Below are 20,530 nucleotides of genomic sequence, written 5' to 3'. Positions count from 1 at the left end.
GAAAAATATTTTAGACACAGTTTACATTATAATTGTTTACATAATTGTTGCGTAATACTAACATTGAATTAATTTGAAAGAGTTATCTGTTAGCTATCCTTAAAAATGTTAATCAATTAAATGAATAATATCAAAGGTTAACGATACATGAATTGCCTTTGGTGCACATTCTTCTTCATACGAGGAGATACTAACTGTACTATTTAAAAATATAAAATATTTTATATTCAAAGTTAACAATTTACAGGGCGGATTTTGATTTTGTATGATAAATGCATAGACCTTTTCAAGTATACCTGCAATGGTTGGCTTGCGGTTATGCTTTTTTTGTTGTGTTTCTCTATCTATTAAATTATTTGCAAAGGATTTGAAAATAGAAAAAAAAAGCTTCTGAAGAACAGGTGGAAAAATTACCAAAAACTATATTTCAAAGGTAATAACACCTTAATTCTCAGTCAAATGCCTAGTTAGGCCCAATTGACTTTATTTGTACACCTTATTTTATTAAACATAAAATCAAACAATAGTACTATTTGTCTTCAAAGGGTAGTCTCGAATATAGGTCTGAATATACGATTTGTCAACGTGGACGTATATTTTTTTTTATCAAACTTTATTAGAGATACTCTCTTTCAAAAATAGTTTTCTAAAGAATGCAAAAAAGGTATCGATCTGATGAGCCCTTTCAAGTTTTTTTTTATAGTACATGTATGTTGCACTGTCCCAGATTATTGCAGGATTGGGAGCCTAGTAACAAGTTTAACCCCACCTTTTTCTGTATTTGTCTGAATCAAGTGAGTAGCCTGTAATTTAGGATTTTTTTGTTTGTCGCTATATAACACATGTTTTTCATTTATTATTTTGTACAGAATACAGATCGATAATTTTCTCGTTTGTATTGTTTCACATTTGTCATTTTTGGGTCTTCTGTAGCTGACTATGCGGTATGAGTTTTATTTACTATTAGAGGACGTATGGTAGGTAACCTATAGTTGAACATGTCTATGCGTTTGGTCTGATATTGGGATCTGTCTGATTGACAATCATACCACATCTTCTTCAGTTGAATTCTGTACTGATTTTTTTATTTCTGGTCAATCGTTTTGTTTACGAATTTACTCTGTATATTTTATAGTTATCAACTAAGAGCCGAAAACTAAATTAACCAACTAAATCTAAAAACTGTTTCCGATTTTCTGAACATTCTGTAGGAGACATATATACATACAGACCTTGACCTTCATTTTTATGAGGTCAATAAATTCAAGATTTCATATGTTATATATGTTAAAATCAATAGTGAGAGATTGGTAAACAAGAGAAAGTCAAAGTTAAAGTTAAAATACTTAGAGAGACACCGTTTCTTTATATTGTGCTATTTGTGTTATTCAAATGAAAGTGGCTGAGTGCAAACATTCTCTTTTTTTATTAAAAAAAATAGCATTCATTGTGTAAATGAATCTACAATCATTTTCTTTTATTATAAAAAGCTGTTAAAATATTTTGTTTCATATCATATCGATTTTTCTAATCACCTCGGATAGATATTTTTACAATGAGAAAATTGGTACTAAATCTAAATTATAAAACAGCAAAGTTAAATATTTAGCATTATAAGACAAAAAGATAGTACCAAACAATTGAGAATGGAAATGAGGATTGTGTCAAAGAGACAACAACCCGACCATAGAGCTGAAAACAGCCCAAGGCTACAAATGGGCCTTCAACACAGCGAGAAATCCCACATTCGGAGGTGGGTTTTAGCTGGCCCTGAAACTAAAATGTGTCCTAGATCAGTGAACATAAACGTCACACTAAACTTAAAAACATATAACTGAACTAAAATTGTAAATTACATACAAGATTAACATGTACAAAGGCAATACGCACAGTAATACTCAGAACTCTGTCCTCTTTTTCGGGATAGCACAATTAACACATTGATTCTGTTGGTAAAATACGTAAAACTAGTGTTTTGCCTATAACATTGCAGTTATCCTGGCTTTCACAATAGATTTTCTCAGCTGAAGCCTCCGTTGATTTTTTAAAATTCTATTTTGTACTGTTTTTTCAAATTCATATTCCTGGTTCGGACACTTGTGGATTCGAAATAGAAGTAACTATTTCGTGTTGTTTAATATGCGTTACTGTGTTTTGAACTTTTCTAGTTAATGAATGTATTTTGTGTTACGAAATATTATAAATCATTTTCTTTTTTTCATTCTCTTTTAAATTATACCAAAACCTTTACTTATAAAAAAAATACACGATATGCAATCAAAAATTCAAAAACCTGTCTTGTCAATTACAAATTATATCAACTGTACTATTTTCCTTTTCAATACAATCTAATACTCTAGAATGTTTCTATTTTAGAATGGCGACATCCCTGTCACAGGAAGATATCAATTTTCTACGATTAGCTGGTTTGTTAATAAGAGTCGCACCTCGTGCTGTAAGACGAAAGTTTGACTATGAGTTCCACCCTAAACAACTCAAACAATTTCTGAGTAAAAATCGACGTAAGATATATGACCTAACGTTTGAAAAGGGAGTCATCACATTGGTACAATATGATTTATTATATCCAAAAGGTAATATTCTAAGATATTTAAGATTCATTTTTATTTCAGAAAAAAACAAATTTACAAAAAAAAAACTTAACTCCCAGGAAAATTCTAAACGGAAAGTCCCTGAACGAATACTATAACAAAACCTGAAACACATTTTACTGTCTTATGTAGAAACTGGTTATTTAAACATGGTTTGATAGCTAGCCTAAACTGTCACATATATGACAGTCGTATAAAACTCCATTATAATGGCAAACTAATTGCTTGCTTCTTGTGAAATGTAAGAAGATACTCAAAATACAGTAAAAACATAGTTCTTTGGATGATCAGTTTATGAACATTCCGATAAAGGACTTTACTTTTTTACTTACCTGTATGAGACTAAGTTCACTGTACATATTAACAGTTTTGTTATACTAGTATAAAAGCAGTTATATTCTGGAATGCACCAGTAATCATTTTAACTTTAAACATTCATTTTAGTGTAGATAAAAGGTCATTTGAACTTCTTCTGACAAGCGTAAGACTTGGACAAAAGACCTAAGTTAAATGTGTCCATATGGCATTGAACTACGTCTGATAAAAATTGTGAAATTAATTCCTATACCTTGTGTAAGGAAATGTTATACTTTTTCAAACGAAAACGTTCGTGTGTTCCAACTATTTCAAGGGTATATACATGCTATAAGTACTCGCTTTTAAGTCTTAGCATAAGCTCCTATCAGCTGGTGGACGTTTCGTCCCTGAAGGTTTCACCAGCCCAGTAGTCAACACCTCGGTGTTGACATGAATATCAATTATATGGTCATTTTTATAAATTTACTGTTTGGAAAAGTATGAATTATTCGAAATACTACGGATTTTCTAATCGGAGGCATAGATTACCTAAGCCGTATCTGGCAAAATGTTTTGGAGTCTTGGGTCATCACTGCTCTTATACTTTTTACTTGTTTTTTTTTATCTCTTTAATTATTTTGAAAACGAAACGCGCATATGACGACGAAACGCGCGTCTGGCGTATTAAATTATAAGCCTGGTAACTTTGATAACAATTAGAAAACTCTGTATAAAAGATTCTTTTTCATGCAGCAACCATTTTTTTCTTATCGATCACATTATGGAGACCCTTTCAATTGTTGTTATTTATAATTTGTTCTTGTTCTTCAAATGCTGTGACAGGATATTAGGTTAACATCAACAGTTCATCATGTGTCATTGTCGATGATTGAGCAGTATCAAATAGTAATTAATTTTTTATTAATTTGATCTTTGTTTTAGGCTCTTCCAAAGTATCATCAGACAAGTTTGATGTATCATTGATGGTATGTTTACTTAGAAATTTCACAGATCTAGACATCCAAGATAGTCTTCCAATGGAAACTATTCATACTGATGCTGCAGATATTTCCAGGATAAAATTTTACAGAAACTCAATTGTCCATTCTGACAGCGGTAAAGTTAACGAAAACAAGTTTTCAGAAATTTGGAAGTGTGTAGCTGAGGTAATTTCTTCAATAATAAATTATAGTTAACATTTTCAATCTTGATGACATTTAAGAGCCGTCAAAATATACATGTTCTAATCTATAAGATGTATTTATTCACCCGAAAAAGTAAAAATGGTATAAACATAAACATAGAAGTAGTTTAAAAAGAAAATAATAGAAAAAGGTTATCTCAATTTTTACAACTCAGTGTCAAATTTACGGCAACAAGTTTGCAAAGTTATGCTTTTTTGCATTAAAAGCTGTACAAATATTTTTATTTAATTTGGTGTATATACGAATAGTAATGTCAAAGGCATGTTTAGTTGCCAATTCATTCGTTCTATGTAGGTAATTTAAATCCAAATGAACTTATTGGTAACCTTTTGCTTCTGAAAAGTTGTTTAATATCAATGTTGTATTATTAGGTTCAAATGAAGTTTCATTATTCAATTGATTGTTAACAACTTGCATTTCTTAAATATCTCACAATGTTTATATACTGAACTGGTCATTTCATTCTAACTATCGTTTATTCAATCAGATTCTTATCTGGCTGTGGTAAACATTCGTTTTGGAGATTTCCAGGTCCGTATCATTACAGTAGAAATTAAATATGATGTGTTTTTTGCATGGGAGTTTTAGGAACTACTGTTATTTTTCGTTGGAGGAACATCTATTTAATTCTAAAATCTGAATTCACTTCTACCTGGAATATGTAACGTTTTATGGTTAACTGGTTGCCTATAGTACTATTTTGTGTTACAGGCAATACTCAGGCTAGCACCAGACATTAAGCCAGAGATTGATGCGTTAATAAGTTCATCGTTAACTAATGTCACTGATATCATAGATTTTTTACGGCTCGAGAAACAGTTGGAAAAAACAAATCAGCATATGGTTACAATCAACCGGAAGTTGGAGACTTTAGAAATAGAAAAAAATAATATAACAGGTATTTCTGATCTATGGGGAAAATGTCACTTTGTGGTCCCTAATTTCTATTCCTGTTATTATTGTGTAATAAATATTCGTTTGTTTTGACATCGCAAATAACTAAATTGTATAAATTTATATGATTGACAAGTGGGGGCATCATATGTGTCCCATGGACACGTTTCATATTTATTTATTTTTTCTGAAAAGGGGGTTGGGGTAAAAAAAAATATGGACAATGATGGAGGGGGTAATATGTTTTTTTTTATCTACACTTAAGTATATAAAAAGAAAATATCTGCAAACTTCTTTAGTTTTGGAAAATTGGAAGGTGTAAAGAAAATTTGGTAGTGATTTTTTTTATAAGATTTAAGAAATTGTCGGTTTTCGAAAAAAAAATTTGGGTTCATAATTAATTTTGCTAATTCTTTGTATATGGTCTGAAATATACTAAGTATTGCGCAACAGCAAGAAATCTTCAATTTCAAATAAATTCAAATCATAACATCAATTTCAAGTTCTTTGACAACATTTATTCTGTGTCAGAAGCCTATAATGTGTCAAATGTTGACAATCAAAATTCAGACCTGTTCAAGCTTAAATATTGTGTCCATTTTTTGCCCCAACTGTTCAGGGTTGGACCTTTGCTGTTGTACCCAGACGCGCTTTTCAAAGCATTTTAAGTAGTAAAATCTGCAACTTTATCAGTAGGAAGAGTTTGTTGATTATGATTTTTTTATTTTTTAAGCAAAGATATATGAAAGAAAGACCTGGAAGTATTACTTAACAAGATTTACGATTTACATCATAATTATTGTGGTAGTATCTCAGTTTCCCATAGCACTATTTACAATGTAACTAATTCATAAGCATATGCTGTGTGTGTCATCATGAAATGCTTTATCGTTTTCTTGTTTTTGAACACAATACATTTAGTGTGTTCTGAATTATGAAATATATTATACGGTTTCAATAGGAGAAACTTACCGCTTAACCCACTCTTAGTTTGTTTTTTTTTTTTGGGGGGGGGGGGGGTTCTGGCAATTAAGTTATATTTCAGCTCCATTCTCGTCTCTTATACCTTGCTACGATTAATCTATTATCTATTACTGAAACAGGATTACATACATATATGTCTATCTAAAACTAATTTTTGTTTACAGAAATACAACTACGGACTTTGAAAGAATGGAGAAATACGGACAAAAAATACATTCATACCTCAGCAACAACCTTTATACAACAATCATTAAACCAAACGACGGGTGTTATTATTACTGGTTCTCCAGGCTGTGGAAAATCTGCAGTTGCTCATCACATAGCATTAGAATTAGAAAAGGAGAAATACGAAATAATTCCTTGTGATGCTCCTTCAGAAATCTTTAAGCATTTTACAAAAAATAAATTCCAAGTTTTTGTAATTGATGATGTTTGTGGTAAATTCGCTCTTAATCAACAAAAAGCAGAAACATGGGAGCAAAACGATTGCAAATTAAGTATGCTAATTGAATCTTGTAATCAGAACGATGATAATGACGAAAATGATAGTAAATCAGTGCATAAGTTTATCATTACGTGCAGGGAAAATATATATGTTAACGAGGCATTCCCAAAACTTACTTGTTTTTCACTTGTACAATGCAGCTTTAGTACCGAATATAAAATTACTCCAGAAGAAAGAAGGACTATTGCATTGTCGTATTTGCCTGAGAAAACAGTAAACGACATAGAAAATATCTGTCTATACGATTTTTTCCCTCTTTTATGTTCTTTGTACTGTACAAACCTTAATCAAGATCATAGATTCTTTATCGATCCTGTTGAAATAATTGGAAATGAAATCATAGAAATGAAAAAACGATCTACATCATCTTTTCTCTGTATTTCTCTCCTTGTTCTTAAAAATAATAAATTTTCTATACACGAATTAAGATCTGAGGATGTGCAACAGCTAGTTAAGGCTATATGCTGGGACTGTAAAATCGAACCTCTATCCATTGTATCAATATTTAACAGTTTTGAGTGTCTTAAAGGTGTCTATATTACCGAATCAGACGACTTCTACACAGCAATCCACGACAAAATGTTTGACATCATATCAGCAGCTATTGCACCATCTATAATGAAATGTTTAATAGAACACGTTGATATTGCGTTCCTGTCAAACCGTACGTGTATTTCATCATTTACTCAAAATAGTGTTCCTTTAGTTATTCAAATACCACAAGAGTTCGAAAGCCAATTTCTACAACGACAAATAAAAGAAGCAATGAAAGGGAAATACTGGGAAGTATTTGGAAGCATTCATACAGAAAAAGAGGCATATAGAAAACTACTTCTATTGTTTCTGAAAGAACAAGACGCATGTCAGCAAATTTCGTATGATTTCGATGAAGATGGAAATACGCCTTTGTATGTATCGTCTCACTTGGGATACATAGATTTTGTAGAATATTTTGTAGCAAATTATCCGTATCACATAGAGGTTAAAGACAAGGAAGGAAGATCTCCATTTTTTGTCGCATGTGAAAAGGGTCGCATTGCAGTTGTTAGATATTTAATGAAATATAATGAGGACATTAATGCAGGAAACGCAGATGAGACAACAGCATTATCGACAACCTGCCAAAATGGTCACACTGAGGTGGCTCAACTGTTATTAGACAACAAAGCAGATATCAACATATCTAATATATATAATCAGAACACACTGTATTTTGCTTGCTTGAGTGGGAATGTGAAATTGGTAAAACTTTTATTAACTGGTGATTATAATGTGGATGTCAAAAGTAGAGATGCTTTTGGACAAACTAGTTTACATGCAGCCTGTCAAAATGGACACACAGAAACCGTGAACACATTGATTGAATTTGGTATGGAGGTCAATGAAAAAGATAAAAAAGGTAGGACACCACTATATGTTGGATGTAGACATGGTTGTCATGATACAGTGAAATACTTACTTGATTTAAACGGTCAAGCATTAAATAGTCGTGTAGATACAACAGTAAAAAACGATAAAGGATGGTCAGCTTTACATGCAGCATATTTCAAAGGACATATAGAGGTAGTTAAGTTATTAATTGATGTTGGTATGAATCTTAATGACACAACAAATAGAGGTTCTACACCACTACACCAGGCTTGTCAGGAAGGTCATTATGAAACAGTGAAATTCTTACTTGATTTAAACGGCCAAGAATTTAATAGTCGTGTAGATACAACAATAAAGGATAAAAAAGGATGGTCAGCTTTACATTTAGCGTGTCAAAAAGGACATAAAGAGGTAATTAAGTTATTAATCGATGTTGGTATGAATCCTAATGACACAACGCATAGTGGTTTTACACCACTACACAAGGCTTGTCAGAAAGGTCATTATGAAACAGTGAAATTCTTACTTGATTTAAACGGTCAAGCACTCAATAGTTGTGTAAATACAACGCTTAAAGACGACAAAGGATGGTCAGCTTTACATTTAGCGTGTCAAAACGGACATAAAGAGGTAATTAAGTTATTAATCGATGTTGGTATGAATCCTAATGACACAACGCATAGTGGTTCTACACCACTACACAAGGCTTGTCAGGAAGGTCATTATGAAACAGTGAAATTCCTATTGGATTTAAACGGCCAAGAATTTAATAGTCGTGTAGATACAACAATAAAAAATGAAGAAGGATGGTCAGCTTTACATGTAGCGTGTCTAAATGATCAGAAAGAGGTAATTAAGTTATTAATCGATGTTGGTATGAATATTAATGAAACAACAAATAGCGGTTCTACACCACTACACAAGGCTTGTCAGGAAGGTCATTATGAAACAGTGAAATTCTTACTTGATTTAAACGGCCAAGAATTTAATAGTTGTGTAGATACAACAATAGAAAATAAAGAAGGATGGTCAGCTTTACATGTTGCTAGTCAAAACGGACATAAAGAGGTAATTAAGTTATTAATCGATGTTGGTATGAATCTTAATGAGACAACAAATAGCGGTTCTACACCACTACATAAGGCTTGTTAGAAAGGTCATTATGAAACAGTGAAATTCTTACTTGATTTAAACGGTCAAGCACTCAATAGTTGTGTAAATACAACGCTTAAAGACGACAAAGGATGGTCAGCTTTTCATTTAGCGTGTCAAAACGGACATAAAGAGGTAATGAAGTTATTTATCGATGTTGGTATGAATATTGATGACACAATGAATAGCGATTTAAACGGTCCAGAATTCAATAGTCGTGTTTATACTACCATTAAAGACAAAGGATGGTCAGCTTTTAAATGTAGCTTGTTCTAATGGACATTCAGAAATATTAAAGCTATTGCTTGATTTCGGTATGAATATAAAGAAAAGAGACCATTCTGGAAAAACAGATGTTCACATAGCTTGATTCAATGGACATGGTGATATTGTGAAGATATTAAAAGATAATTGTGCAGAAATTACAAATACAGGATACAGACGTACTCCGTATATGTTTGCTAAAGAAAATGGTTATTCTGATATTATGAAACCTTTGAAAGAATAGTTTAAACAACATGACGAAGAATATAATAAAGAGCGTTTAAACATTGTAATCACAACCAATTAAGCACTATATAGGAATATCAATTTATTGAGACTTTTACTGACTATTTGTTTTTAATTAGATCTTGTGACGTCTTACTTTAAATGATCAAGATTTCTGAATACGTTCAATAAACATATATCATTAGTAAAGTAAGTCAATATTTGACAATTTGTACAAGTGAATAAAAGGTACCGTTAAATTGCATTTCAAGTTTATCCTTATTCAAAGTATTCAAAACATAATAAATAGAAAATATAATTTGTAATTTGTTATTGTTTTATACATGTAAGTTTGTTGTCTTAAAACTACAAAATTCGCTGTATGCGCAACATAGGGATTATCATCTGGTGGCGTATGTAGGCGGTGGCGGCTGCCTCGTAAAAACTGTTTGTTTAAAGCTTTATGAGAGAAGGAATAGGATCATGCAATCCTTGTATGCAGATACTTTGTGAAATGGAGTGTCTTTTGTCATATGCTCATTGTTCTTGATATCTTTTTAGTTGTTCGGCGAATGCATGAAAGCAATGATAGTTATTTGCTGTGTGTTATAGGATAATTATAGAAAGGGATATGGGTTCCTTGCAACGCATTCATGTTCCTCAAACAAGTTTTACCTAAATTCGAATTCATTTCATAGAAAAAGAAATTAAGGTTAAAGTAACGTGGTTATGTTCCTTTTGCAAATACTATAAGCTGAATATCAACTATGTGGTGTATAAAATGATTGTTAGTGTTACATGTCGTCTGACAGGTTCGTCTGGCTTTTACTTCATTTTCATGGTCGTTTGCAAATAATATCTTTTTGTGTATTGGTATTTTTTTTAAAGTACTTCAGGCACTAGGTCAACCATATTTAGTGTAAGAAAAAATTAACCTTACATAACATGACATTAAGAGTGTTACATAATTATATTGTTTTTAAAAAAATAGAAAGTGGGTTATTATCCAACGCTCGATGAAACTCATATCTCTTTGTAACTCAATAAATTTATGAAGAAACAGAGACTACAATCTATACCATGAATACCAATGTCCCTATATTTAAAACACATGTTGATATATGACAAGGTATCCATGAAGTTGGGCAAAATTTGAAAAGAAATATGAACTAATGAGGGATTGTACTTAGATCAAAACACCTTTTTTTACATATCTTTTCAATCAAAGTCTTAATAAGAATATAAAAGAACATAGAATAAAAATAAAGGTAAAATAAACTTTTAAGTGTATAACAAAACAACAAAAACAGACCGAATAACATACACAAAACACTTTATATCGTCTAGAAAAATGCATGCCAAAGCTATAAGCCTGCTTACATATTTTAACTTGATAGGACATCATGCAATCCTTCTCGTCATTGTTACTAGTACGTAATTTTGAAGTGAAATGATAACTTTGATCGGAACATCTTTTAAAGTCTGAATAATAGATTTTTCCATCAATTTCATTCTTTCAGTCAGTTTTCAGACTGTATCCACTGTGATAAAATATGAACTGTACAGATGAATCGCTAGCAATAAGTTGAGATGTGTTCAGATTGTTCGGTAGTTTTTATTTAAACTATCTTTTAACATCAACAACGTACTGAATTGTCAGAAAAGGTTCTGAACAGTGCTGAATTAACTGCAGGTAAGACGTCTGAATAGTCTTTGAGTGCACCGCAATAAGTCTGAAAATTGACCAAGAGACTGAATACAACTGAATAATTTTTTGGTCCGACTTCTCAGATTGTGTTTAGATTCAAATGATCGCCTTTAGACCTAATTCGGATACTAGTGTTTGTCTGTCAAAGATGATATCATACGACAGCGTCATACATCAACAGACATGAAGACACAAGTTTACTGAAACTGTGTAACTTACTTGATATAGTAAAAAGTTTTAATATCTTTTCTGGAACAGTTGACAACTTACTTAAACGTTAACTGACACTAACATTCAGGCTCAGGATAAGTCATGATCTTGTGTATTTCACCATTATTTCCATCTAGCGCCACTAATTAAGTTGGCACGTTATTTCATTACTCCGATAAATCGCGTTTAAAAGTGTTTCCCTAAAAAGATACATTTATTCTTATGTCAGACACAGATTTGTGTAGTTACGAGAACTAAAACCCAATCAGAGCAATAAATTGTCAGTAACGGGAAACCGGAATAAAGTCCAGAAACTATATCGTCTTGAATTACAACAAAAGCGACAATATGCAATCTCTCGAGGAGTAGATTCTCTGGCTTTGAAATACATAATGGATGCATATAAATATGGATTTCCTTACTATAATGAACACTGTTGATTGGGAAAATATCACTAGTCTATGTTATCAGATACCTATTACTGCAAACACAAATATGGTATAAGAATGTCGGAAGTGAGTTTACCAAGTAATTTTGATAATCAAGTCCGACAAAACTAAGGAGTCGCACATCTGTGTCTATCTGAAGTCAGAAGATTGTAATTCAGTTACTGATAAGTTGCTGTTTTTCATATTTGATTCTTCGTGTTTATGTCTATGTCATAAATCAGGTCATTGGTTTTTTCAATTTTTTTTTTATGACAGTTCAAAAACAGATGAATCAACAAATCCTAATAAAATCAAACGCTCAACTATATAGACCAACAGAACGACTGAAAATCCACTGGCATGTTTTCTCTTGTTGCTTGCATTATACCAGCATTAAAACAAACGGAAGGTGAAGCAGGTATCTTCCTAATTGTATTCTTGAGAGAATATACAATATTTTCAGTCTGATATAAGTACTGTTTGAATTTGTGATCATTTTATCCAAAATATAAAGCACTCCATCACAAGTTGGTTGACAATAATAGAATTTCTTTTTTATAAATGAAGATCAAGATGAAGAGCCAATGAGACAACTCTACATCCAAATAACAATTTAAAAAAAGTAAACCATTATAGGTCAATGTACTGCCTTCAACACGGAGCCTTGGCTCACACCGAACAACAAGCTATAAAAGGCCCCAAAATTACTAGTGTAAACCCATTCAAACGGGAAAACCGATGGCCAAAACGAGAAACGAGAAACACGTATAAACAGCTGACAACTACAACTACATCAAATTTCTGACTTAGGACAGGTGCAAACATTTGCAGCGGGATTAAACGTTTAAATGGATCCAAATCTAGCCTATTTTTAAAAATAACACATCGTGCCGAATTTGACGGGGTTTGTACTTACATTCGCAAGCTAACGGGTGCCACAAAAAGAGAAGGATCTGCTTGCTCTACTGGAAAATAAAAGTCACCCCATAGTGTTTGTCATGCCATTAGTAGTTTGTTTAAAACTAATGAGTTATACCATCCCTTTTAGTACTTTTTATACTCTTTGAAGAATTTCATGTGTGGGATTTAGCAATTAGGAGTGAAATACATCTGGTCGAACAATATGCCGGATGAATTAAACTTTGAACCATATAATTAACAAACATTTGGAGGAGAAACGTAAAAAATGATTCGGTAGTTACTGAAAACAACTAAGTAAAAAACATGCTACATATTCAATAGTGTTAATATCTTAATGTAAGTTTATCTCTTTTTAACATAAAAGAAATACAATGTTTTGTTACTTTCTGTGAAGTCCTAAAATTGACATTTATTAAACAGACACTAAATACATTGATTTTCTTTCGCCAGCGAAATAATGCCGCAGATTGTAGGATCTTCTTACCCTTCCGGAGCACCCTACGTTTTAGTGAGGTTCGTGTTGCATAGTCTTTAGTTTTTTATGATCTCTATATTGTGTTTTATGTACTATTGTTGGTTTTTGTTGCCACGGCATTGTTTGTTTTACCTGTGGTATATTTCGCTTGTTCTTTGATAGATATAGCATGTATAGGGAAATCGTAAAGATAATAAAATTGAGAATAGAAATGTGGAACATGTCAAAGAGACACCAACCCGATAAAGGAGCAGATAACACGTATGCACCTATATATTTAAGAGGGTTAGAGGTTTATAGGTTAAAATATTTTACAGATATTCCAAGCATTTCTTTTGTTATTTTATTGGTAATTTTATCACATTTTCATGGTTCAGTGACTGAAAATTGAAAAACAAGGTCATAGAAATTCGGTAAATATAGTTTTAGTCAGAACTTGGCATTATTTCATGGTTCATGGATCATGGATTTTGGATGGTAATGTGGTTTCATTGTCTTTCTCTGTTGCCATTTTTTACATGTAAAAGTCGGTTATGGGTCAGTTTAAACATACGAAGCAACCCTCCCGTTTTGAGAGGGAGACTCCCGCTTAACTGCCGAAATTCGTAAAATCTCCCGCTTGTCGGTACTCTCCCGCTTTTGATACTTTAGCCTTGAATGTCAAGTCAACATTAATGTATTTATCAAACTTGTACAAAATCGAACTTGTAAAATGTTGTTTGCTTATAGTTAACACTGTTTGGTTAATTATAGTAAGGTTGGTTCGATTGTGATATCGAGTTCATGCACTAGTGAACTCAGGTGGTTTTAGGTCATTCGAGCCATTGCAGTCAAAGTGTACAGTAGTATTTTATTAGTTTGTCTTCGACTTGTACTTTTCGTAATATGCATATGGCAAGTTCTGAACGTGAAGAAAGTCACCTCTATGACATTATGATACTGATATAACAGATAGAGACATGTTAACCAAAATTGCAGACATCACCTTAAACAATTCTTAAGTTATAACGATTGCTGATAAGTCACCAGCAGGATGGGATACAGTCAAAGAATATCTGTCAGACGAGCTTGCTTAGGTTTCTGATGATGAGAAGAAAATTAGGTCCGCTGTAACACGGACCTTGACGCACCAAGTAGCACAAATAACAAGAGCGTTTTAAAGATCAAGGTGATAAGTATTGTTTGCATAATGTATGGTTTTTCATCATATTGATTTGAATATAAAAATTAATTATATAAAATAAACATTTAGATATTATTCAGTACATGTCATTTTAATATGAAAAAGAGTCCCTCTTGGTGATCTGTTTAGAACATAATATATTTTTGAAAGATAATGATACAAATTTATTCGTTTTATACATGATTGATAATGGTTATTCTATCCAGTTTATCACGATTCAACCAGTTATACTGTTATATTTAACAAGAACTATATAAAAATGCTTAATTTGTTTCAGAAGCTAATTCAGAGAAATGATTTGTAAAGGGGATCATTTTGTCCTACATGTAGTTAAACAACACGTTTGGGAATAAATAATTCAGTTCTTCTTTTCATGGTATCCAGTTCAGTATACATCAGATTTTTAATGAGTACTAACTATTAAAAAAGTTTGAAAGGATAAAAAGATATCTGACATGTGCAGTAGATAAAATATATAGTTATCATGAGCTTTATCTAAATTTTAATACAGTAACCAAGAGTTTCATTTTGAATATTGTTGTCTAATTTACGCATTTGGAATGATACTAGTCGAATTCTTTTAGGTTTAGTGCTTTTTGAGTAACTATTTGTCTTAATCGCTGGGCTGATTGATTGTTTAATCTAGTGATAGTTATATTAAGACACTGGGCTATTAATCAATTAATCCACTTGACAGGTTGTTATTGAAGCCGCTGAACTAGTTGTTACTGAAACCACTATTCGTGTTGTTATTGAAGACATTGTACAAATTGTGATTAAAACCACTGGGCTGATAAATAATTAAGCGTCTGGGCATGTTGGTATTGACGCCACTGGGCGTGTTGTTATTGACGCCACTGGGCGTGTTAATATTGACGCCTCTTGGCGTGTTATTGACATCATTAGGTCTGTTATTATTAACGCCACTGGGCTTGTTGGTATTGACGCCACTGGGGGAGTTATTATTGACGCCACTGGACGTGTTTTTATTGATACAACTGGGCGTGTTGTTATTGACACCACTGGGCGTGTTGTTATTGACCAAATGGGCGAGTTATTATTGACACCACTGGGGGTGTTGTTATTGACGCCACTGGACGTGTTTTTATTGATGCCACTGGGCGTGTTGTCATTGAAGCCACTGGGCGTGTTGTTTTTGACGCCACTGGGCGAGTTATTACTGACCCCACTGGGCGTGTTGTTATTGAAGCATTGGTCGTGTTATTATTGACGCCTCTCGGCGTGTTATTAACGCCACTGGGACTTACGCTATTGACGCAACTGGGCGTGTTGTAATTGACGCCACTGAGCGTGTTGTTATTGACACCACTTGACAGGTTGTTATTGACGCCACTGGGCAAGTTGCTATTAAAGCCACTGGGCAGGTTCACATTGAAGCCACTTGGCAGGATGCTGTTGAGGCCACTGGGCAGGTTGTTACTGACGCCGCTAGGCGAGTTGTTATTGACGCCACTTGGCGTGTTGTTATTGACGCCACTGGGTGCGATGTCATTGACGCCACTGGGCAGGTTCTTATTGACGCCACTGGGCGTTTTGTTATTAAAGCCACTGGGCAGGTTGACATTGAAGCCACTGGGCAAGATGCTGTTAAAGCCACTGGGCATGTTGTAATTCAAGCCATAGGGTAGAAGTTTTCTAAGCCATTAGGCATCTTGTTATTAATGCACCACTGAGTATGTTGTTATAGACGCAACTGGGCAATTTGGTATTTAAGCCACTGGGCAGGTTGTTATAGACGCAACTTGGCAGGTTGGTATTGAAGACATTGGACAGGTTGTTTGCAAAACGACTTGGCATTTGTTATAGAAGACACTTGGCTGGTTATTGTTGAAGCCACTTGACTGGTTGTTATTGACGCAACTGGACATATTAGTATTATTAATACATATAGGCATGATGTTGTTGAAGCCACTAGACATGTTGTTATAAAAGATATAGGCTGATAGTTATATTAAGCGACTGGGCATGCTATTAATGCCACTGGGCAGGTTGGTATTGAAGCCACTGGGAAGGTTAACGTTGTTTGTAAAGCCAATGAGTTGGGTTTTTATGAAGACACAGGGCAGGTTATTATTGACATCAGTGGGCAGCATGTTGTTGACGACATTTGACTTGTTGTTGTTGAAACCACTCGACATTTATTAATTGAAGCTACTAGGCTGATAGTTACAGTTATTTAAGCCACTCGGCATGTTGTTATTGATGCCATTGGCCAGGTTGCGAGTTATTACTGACCCCACTGGGCGTGTTGTTATTGAAGCATTGGTCGTGTTATTATTGACGCCTCTCGGCGTGTTATTATTGACGCCTCTCGGCGTGTTATTATTGACGCCTCTCGGCGTGTTATTAACGCCACTGGGACTTACGCTATTGACGCAACTGGGCGTGTTGTAATTGACGCCACTGAGCGTGTTGTTATTGACACCACTTGACAGGTTGTTATTGACGCCACTGGGCAAGTTGCTATTAAAGCCACTGGGCAGGTTCACATTGAAGCCACTTGGCAGGATGCTGTTGAGGCCACTGGGCAGGTTGTTACTGACGCCGCTAGGCGAGTTGTTATTGACGCCACTTGGCGTGTTGTTATTGACGCCACTGGGTGCGATGTCATTGACGCCACTGGGCAGGTTCTTATTGACGCCACTGGGCGTTTTGTTATTAAAGCCACTGGGCAGGTTGACATTGAAGCCACTGGGCAAGATGCTGTTAAAGCCACTGGGCATGTTGTAATTCAAGCCATAGGGTAGAAGTTTTCTAAGCCATTATGCATCTTGTTATTAATGCACCACTGAGTATGTTGTTATAGACGCAACTGGGCAATTTGGTATTTAAGCCACTGGGCAGGTTGTTATAGACGCAACTTGGCAGGTTGGTATTGAAGACATTGGACAGGTTGTTTGCAAAACGACTTGGCATTTGTTATAGAAGACACTTGGCTGGTTATTGTTGAAGCCACTTGACTGGTTGTTATTGACGCAACTGGACATATTAGTATTATTAATACATATAGGCATGATGTTGTTGAAGCCACTAGACATGTTGTTATAAAAGATATAGGCTGATAGTTATATTAAGCGACTGGGCATGCTATTAATGCCACTGGGCAGGTTGGTATTGAAGCCACTGGGAAGGTTAACGTTGTTTGTAAAGCCAATGAGTTGGGTTTTTATGAAGACACAGGGCAGGTTCTTATTGACATCAGTGGGCAGCATGTTGTTGACGACATTTGACTTGTTGTTGTTGAAACCACTCGACATTTAGTAATTGAAGCTACTAGGCTGATAGTTACAGTTATTTAAGCCACTCGGCATGTTGTTATTGATGCCATTGGCCAGGTTGTTATTGAAGATACTGGACTTGTAGTTGTTATAGACTATTGGGTAGTTGTTGTTGAAGACACTGGGCTTGGTGTTGAGGACATTGGGTTGATAGATGTTGAAGACAATAGGCTTGGTGTTGAGGACATTGGGTTGGTAGACACTTGCAGTGACTTGGTTGCTTATTGTTGAAGCCACTGGTCAAATTGTTATCACAACACTTGCCTGGTAGTTATTCAAGACACTGGGCATGTTGATCTTGAAAACAGTGGGTAGGTTGTTATTACAAACACTTTGCTGGTAGTTATTCAAGGCACTGGGAATGTTGATGTTGAAAACACTGGATAAGTTGTTATTCAAGACACTTGGAATGTTGATGTTGAAAACACTGGATAGGTTGTTATTGAAGACACTTGACAGGTTTGTTGATGAAGCTTCTGTGTATGTTGTTATTGAAGACACTGCTGATTGTTGTTGAAGACATTGGGCAGGTTGTTTAGTTATTGAAGACAATGGGATTGTTGTTATTGGAGACACTGAGCTGGTTGTTTAAAATTCTCGGCTGGTTGTTAAACATACTGGGCTGTTTGTTGTTGAAGACACTGGATCAGTCTTTGTATACAACACTGAAAATGTTATTAAAGACACTGAGGTGGTTGTCGTTGAAAACAATGGACAAGTTTTAATTAAAGGCACTTGGCTGGTTGTTGTTGAAGACACTGTGTATGTTGTTATTGAAGACACTGTGCTTGTTGTTCAAAAACACTGGCCAGGTTGTTATTACAGACACTAGGCTGGTTGTTGTTGAAGACACTGGACAGGTGGCTGTTGATGAAGCAACTAGGCTGCTTATTATTGAAGTAAATTAGCATTTTATTTATTTAAGTCACTAGGGCGAATGTATAGACAATACGGAGTGTTATTGAAGCTTTTAGGCTGAATTTCAGACATGTCTATTGGTATATTATTTAACAAAATAAATGTCTTTAAATAGTTATATTAAAGATGCTGACATACACAATGATTAAAATCTTAGACTAGTTAGAATAACATTCATCAAGTAGTCAAATGTTCATAAGATTCGAAATGATTCGTCTCTCGTATACAAGAGCCAGTGCTAACACCTGTACTTCTGATAAGATTTTTCTGAAGCCTAACAGGTAAAAATCGGACAGAAGAAAAAATTATTACGCTAGAGAAGACTTTCCAGCACAGTTATCTGTTCATTGAAATTCAGAAATTAAAAATAAATATTGAATGCTATTTTCCCGTTCTTTGTGTTTTGAGAGCACTTGTTCCTGCAAGTGGCGTCTCCCATGTAAGAGTGACTATTTGATAAATATTTTATGTTCGTTTGAGTTTACGGATTAGAATTTAATTGTATTTATCAGAGTTGTACTCAGGTGGTTTAAAGTCATTCCATCCATTGCAGTCAAAGTGTACAGTAGCATTTTTTAAAATAAATAATATTATTAATCATATTATTTATTTTCAGATGTGTGGACCACAAGTATGGGGAAACCAGTACAAGCTGCTTAATAGCTAAATATTTATATGAACTTCCAACAATATTATACTCATATTATGATAAAATGTGCGCTTGTCTCTGCAAGTAGCGTCTCCCATGTAAGAGTTTGTGATTATTTGATAAATTAAATTAAATGTGTCAAACTGACCGTGCAAGGGCTGTATATCCAGTCAAGGTCGATAATAACTTCCATTTGTTGTTGTAACAAACCAACATAGAATATAACCATATATTAAAAGATAAGGCTATCTATAAATTCTTATATGTATTTTGAAGAAGAATAAACAAACAGGTCATATATTTAACTTGAAAAGGTTGTTCGCGCAAAATATCCCCCTCAGCACTCATAGTTGAGAGGGAGATCTCCCTCTTTGAAGGTTTCAGTGGTTGTCAGGTATGGTTTAAATGAAACCAGTTTTTTTCATAAATATAAGAATTGCAAATAGCATGTCAATCGAGATTGTTTGACCAACCCTATGTTATAGTGTATTGAATTTAAATGTTAATTTAGTTTTTATGTTGAATTGTGTAATTATGTTAGTTAGAAGAATTCTAGTCAGGGTCCAACCAGTTTATACAATTAAATTTTGTATTGTTCCATTAAAACTACATTTTTAATGTTCCATTAAAACTACATTTGTGTTGTTCCATTAAAACTTCATTTGTATTGTTCCATTAAAACTACATTTAATGATAGGCATCGTGAACATTGCATATATTCTAAAAAAATATAAAGCTTACTCTCATTAAAGTGCAAACCTAATACAATTCAGAATTATTCTTCAAGCGAAACAAACTGTTAAAAGACAGCTTACAACAAAGAAGAGACATATGCTGAACAGGAAAACACTTTTTATTATTGAAATAATTATCTTTAAACAATATGATATTTTGATTGGTCAATTACCTGCAATCTGATACAACTTATTTCACAATAGCTACATTATATTTATCGTCAGTTTGTTTACATAACTTTCTATCATTAATTTAAACGACCCCATTATGTTTTCTTCGAGTAAACAATTAACTTACGTAAAACAAGAAAAATTGCACTAGCATTTCCTTCTTGAAGGATTTAAAACAATTTACTAACTTAATATTCCTTTCCGTAATCCCTTCCTGTTATTGGAATATCAAATAACATATAACTCATGCATTGGCTGTAGTGGATGACGTTATATAAGTGTCCAATATCTATATATGTGTTTGTAACACTACAATCATGTACTT

At 33.7% G+C, this 20,530-nt stretch overlaps 1 protein-coding gene across 1 annotated transcript; it reads left to right on the top strand.

The window, feature by feature from the left end:
• The first annotated feature begins 3,865 nt into the window (after nucleotides 1-3,865).
• Nucleotides 3,866-9,835, top strand: LOC143054331 (uncharacterized). The gene is made up of 3 exons (XM_076227310.1): nucleotides 3,866-4,075; nucleotides 4,826-5,012; nucleotides 6,157-9,835. Exons 1-3 carry the CDS (start codon nucleotides 3,893-3,895, stop codon nucleotides 9,018-9,020), a joined length of 3,234 nt encoding a protein of 1,077 aa, XP_076083425.1. The 5' UTR covers nucleotides 3,866-3,892; the 3' UTR covers nucleotides 9,021-9,835.
• The last annotated feature ends 10,695 nt before the right edge of the window (nucleotides 9,836-20,530 follow it).

This window comes from Mytilus galloprovincialis, chromosome 12, assembly GCF_965363235.1.
Source record: "Mytilus galloprovincialis chromosome 12, xbMytGall1.hap1.1, whole genome shotgun sequence".
NCBI classification, from domain to species: Eukaryota; Metazoa; Mollusca; class Bivalvia; order Mytilida; family Mytilidae; genus Mytilus; species Mytilus galloprovincialis.
Note: the sequence above shows the minus strand (reverse complement) of the source record. Positions and strands in the feature narration are given on the sequence as shown.